General features: G+C 40.9%; 1 protein-coding gene across 12 annotated transcripts in view; it reads right to left on the reverse strand.

Annotated features, from left to right (window-relative positions):
• Positions 1 to 3670, reverse strand: part of fxr1 (FMR1 autosomal homolog 1) — an 18865-nt gene that overhangs the window by 8464 nt on the left and 6731 nt on the right. For 7 of the 12 annotated variants that reach the window (XR_533470.2, XR_533469.2, XR_533468.2 and 4 more), the window contains exons 5-11: positions 3522 to 3670; positions 3118 to 3211; positions 2127 to 2243; positions 1885 to 2055; positions 1233 to 1311; positions 937 to 1046; positions 709 to 804 (exon numbers count right to left, since the gene is read on the reverse strand). Coding sequence is in view for 8 of the 12 variants with exons in the window: in XM_008406291.2 (XP_008404513.1) it covers positions 709 to 804; positions 937 to 1046; positions 1233 to 1311; positions 1885 to 2055; positions 2127 to 2243; positions 3118 to 3211; positions 3522 to 3670 (816 nt within the window). In the remaining 4 variants the exon portion in view is untranslated. The remainder of the gene's footprint in view (positions 1 to 708; positions 805 to 936; positions 1047 to 1232; positions 1312 to 1884; positions 2056 to 2126; positions 2244 to 3117; positions 3212 to 3521) is intronic. The other 5 variants (XM_008406293.2, XM_008406295.2, XM_008406294.2 and 2 more) reach the window with 2 other exon arrangements.

The following is a 3670-nucleotide window of genomic DNA, read 5'->3' on the forward strand; positions in this document are numbered from 1 at the left end:
TGTTGTTCATTACTGTTATGATGTTGTTCATTACTGTTATGACAATAGATTATGATTAATATATTATTTTATTGTTTTGCCTCAAAATGCTTGAGATTTGGGCAACTAATGCTAATTTTAGTTAGCAATAATTCTGATGAGTTATCAATTAATCGGGAAAACTGGCAGATTCTGCAGATTTTTTATACAATATTAAAAATACATTCGCAGATGCAAATAAACAAATAATTAAAATAATTTTTAAATAAGAAAATAAACATTTTATTACCTAAAATGCAATAACAGTTACTTTAGTGAACTTTCCAAAATATATAATTGTTTTGGTTGAGTTCTGGTTTAATTGCTGCTCTGAATGTGTTGCTCTCATGAGTTGGCCTTTTCTCCAGTCTACACACTTCAGTTAACAATTAATCGATTCCTGAATTAGTTTCAACAATCAATTAATCCGTTCAGTACCCGAAGAACCCAGACATGCAGGAGGAGAACATGCAAACGACATCAAGAAAAGCCCCCAGGCTGGGATTTGACCCCACGACCTTCTCATTGCTAGGCAACTGCATCCAGCTAAGGTTGTAATGATAAACACTGATGCTCTGGTTGACGGCGTTCTGGTGCAGCTCTTCTCCATTAGACCTCAGTTAGCTGAACAAACCGAAACGTTAAGCCAAGTGCAGATCAGTCGGGTCGTGGAAACAAAAGATGGCTTACATTCAGGTAGGAGATGTGATACTCCAGCAGGACCTGGACGTTGCCGATACTCTCCTTCGTACCGACAAACGTAAAGGGGACCATTCCCTGTGTCAACAAAACACAAACACCAAACACACACGTTAGTACGAACTGAGAGTGTGTGTGTAGTCCGAGTCCATCTGTGTTTTAAATAATCCTGAGGAAGACGTTGGGCCGGAGGAAGTGATGTGGGAGTAGCATTCTTACTTCCTGTCTGGGCTGCTTGTTGTCGTTGTCTCCTTCTATTCGGACCCTGACCACACCAGACTTATCCACGATCTCCTGGATCACCTTCCCGTTCTTACCAATCACTTTGCCTGCAGACAGAAAGCGTGGAACTTTAAAAAGATCAGGGAGGAAATATATTTACAGAGATAAAAATGAATAAATATCAAAACTAAACAAAACAAACTGTAAAATCTGGACACTTTGCAGCTTGAGGAAGAAAACTACAATTACAACTTTTACTCAGAGATGTTGAAACCAAACTAAACTCTTCATACCAACAAGATTCCTGGGCACCTGGACTGAATCCTCCACAAACTCCAGTAAGCTTCTGGCCTTCTTTACAGCTTCCTCCGTCTAAACAACACAAACATAATCCAGATGAAAAACCACAACAAATTAAAAAAAAGTCTATGAATATCTTAAAAATCAGATCAACTCTCTTGGTCAGAACTAAAAGGCAGATATCTGCATCTTCCATTAAAAGCATGAAAACATTTTTATCTACCGTTTATGAAGATTAAAACCTTAAAACTGTTTTAATATAAACAACGTAAACAACCGCAAACAAAGGCAGGTAAAATACTGGAGAAACCATCATGTTGTTGTTTTGAGACCATTTAATAATCACAAAATTTTAAATTCTAAGGAACATTAAACACTGGAACTGGAAGAGATTTTAAATATCCAAGATAAATAAACAAAACAACAGAAACAACAAATAAACTAAATTCTGAAATCTGTGGAAATAAAACTGCTGCTCATACAAACGGCTGGTTGAGACCAAAACTCCAGCCTGAATTCATCCAGTTTTTGGTAGAAAGAGAGAAAAGACAAGCAATAAATCCTCCAAATGGAAATAACTGAGCTTGATGTGTTTTATGAGTGATTAACTGAGTTACTGATTCGGGCCTGGTTCCCCCACCGTACCTCTCCATAGATCCTGAAGGTCCCGGTCTCCTCGTCCAGCTCGATGGCGGTGACCCCTGGCAGCTTCCTGGCCTGCTGGATGTTGCTGCCATGGCTGCCGATGGCCAGGCCCATCAGGTCGGGCCTCACGGTGAACTCCTGCTGGAAGGACGACACCAGCTGCCTGGACGTCTAAAACACAAGACCAGGACATCAACTCACAGCTGACCAACAGACGGCCGGCTCCATAGMRACCGACTGACCTCCAGGTGCTTTGTGGCTTCCTGGTTGCGTGACATCAGCAGCAGCTTGGTTCTCAGGCTGCGSAGGTGCATGTCGCTCAGCAGAGACACACGCTTCACCGTCGACTCGTTGGTGGACTGAACACAGAAACAGGAAACGTTCACATCCAAGGAGGAGAACAGCTTCAGGCCAACCAGAGGAGGGCAGAGCCTCCAAATGTGACGCCGAGGATCCAAACGTGACGCTCGGCGTCCAAACGTGACGTGACGCTCGGCGTCCAAACGTGACGTGACGCTCNACGTGACGCTCGGCGTCCAAACGTGACGTGACGCTCGGCGTCCAAACGTGACGTGACGCTCTGCGTCCAAACGTGACGCTCAGCCAACAGTAAAACTACTTCAACGTTTCTACTCAAGTAAAAAGGAGCCAAAATGACTCAAGCAAGAGCAAAAGGGTATTTGGTAAAAACTACTGAGCAACTGATCAAATTAATCATTTTATATTTAAATATTACATAATCAGACGGAACAAATATAAAATTAAGTGGAAATTTTGGTATTTCAAAAACCAAAATCACAATAATTCATATAAGTAACAAAAAATAACAAAATTAAAGTTTTTTTTTAATAAAAAACTGCAGAAACCTAATTTGTAACTTAGCATTTTTTAGTGTTTGATCCAATTATCAATCATTTAACATTCAAAAATGACCTGAATTTTACCAAAATATAGAAGTAATGTGGAAATGTTGGTGTTTTACAGATAAAAATGATTCATATAGGAAAATACTTACAAAGAAAATATATTAAAATCAGTTTCTTTCAATAAAAATATTATAAAACTTTATAATGTGTCTGGTGAATCCAGACATTTTCCTCCAGTAAGAGCAGAGATGGGAAAAATAAAAATATTCCTAAAAGTAAATTTTTCCAAAAAGTTAAATGGTAAATGTAGCAGAGCAACAGTAAGTAGTTCCGTCCATGTCTGCAGTAAGTAGAGGTCAAAGGTTACCACGATCAGCAGCTCGCTGCTCTCTGGGCAGAACGAAACCCGACAGGCTCCCACTGCTTTCTTGAAATCCTTGTGTGCGTTTTCATTCTGGCACCTGCAGCACAGGAACAAGACAGACGGTAACTAAAGATGCACCAACCCACCTTTTCACTGCCGGTACCGATATCTGGGGCTTAGAACAGCTGACATATTCTCTCTGGCACCCAGTAGCACCCAGAGTTACCAGAAACACTCACAGTAAATACTTCTGATGGTCACTGATGTCACCACGCAGTGACACGCTGACATCATACATACCAAAACACAGAATCAGACTCAATAGATCAGGAACATTGTCACCATTAACTTTTTAAATATTTGGGTCGATACAGATGTTAATATGGACTCTAATCTGTGGTACGCACGCTTCCTGTAGATCCTGAGGAACGGAGACAGAGCACTTGTGGAAGGAGTTCTTGGTAACGGCCTTGTTGGGGTTGACCGGCCGCAAACGCTCGAACGTTACAATCTCGTTGTACGTGGCGTCACAAGCGGCGTACTCGATCACGTAGAA

Source organism: Poecilia reticulata, linkage group LG4 (genome assembly GCF_000633615.1).
Source record: "Poecilia reticulata strain Guanapo linkage group LG4, Guppy_female_1.0+MT, whole genome shotgun sequence".
Classification (NCBI taxonomy): domain Eukaryota; kingdom Metazoa; phylum Chordata; class Actinopteri; order Cyprinodontiformes; family Poeciliidae; genus Poecilia; species Poecilia reticulata.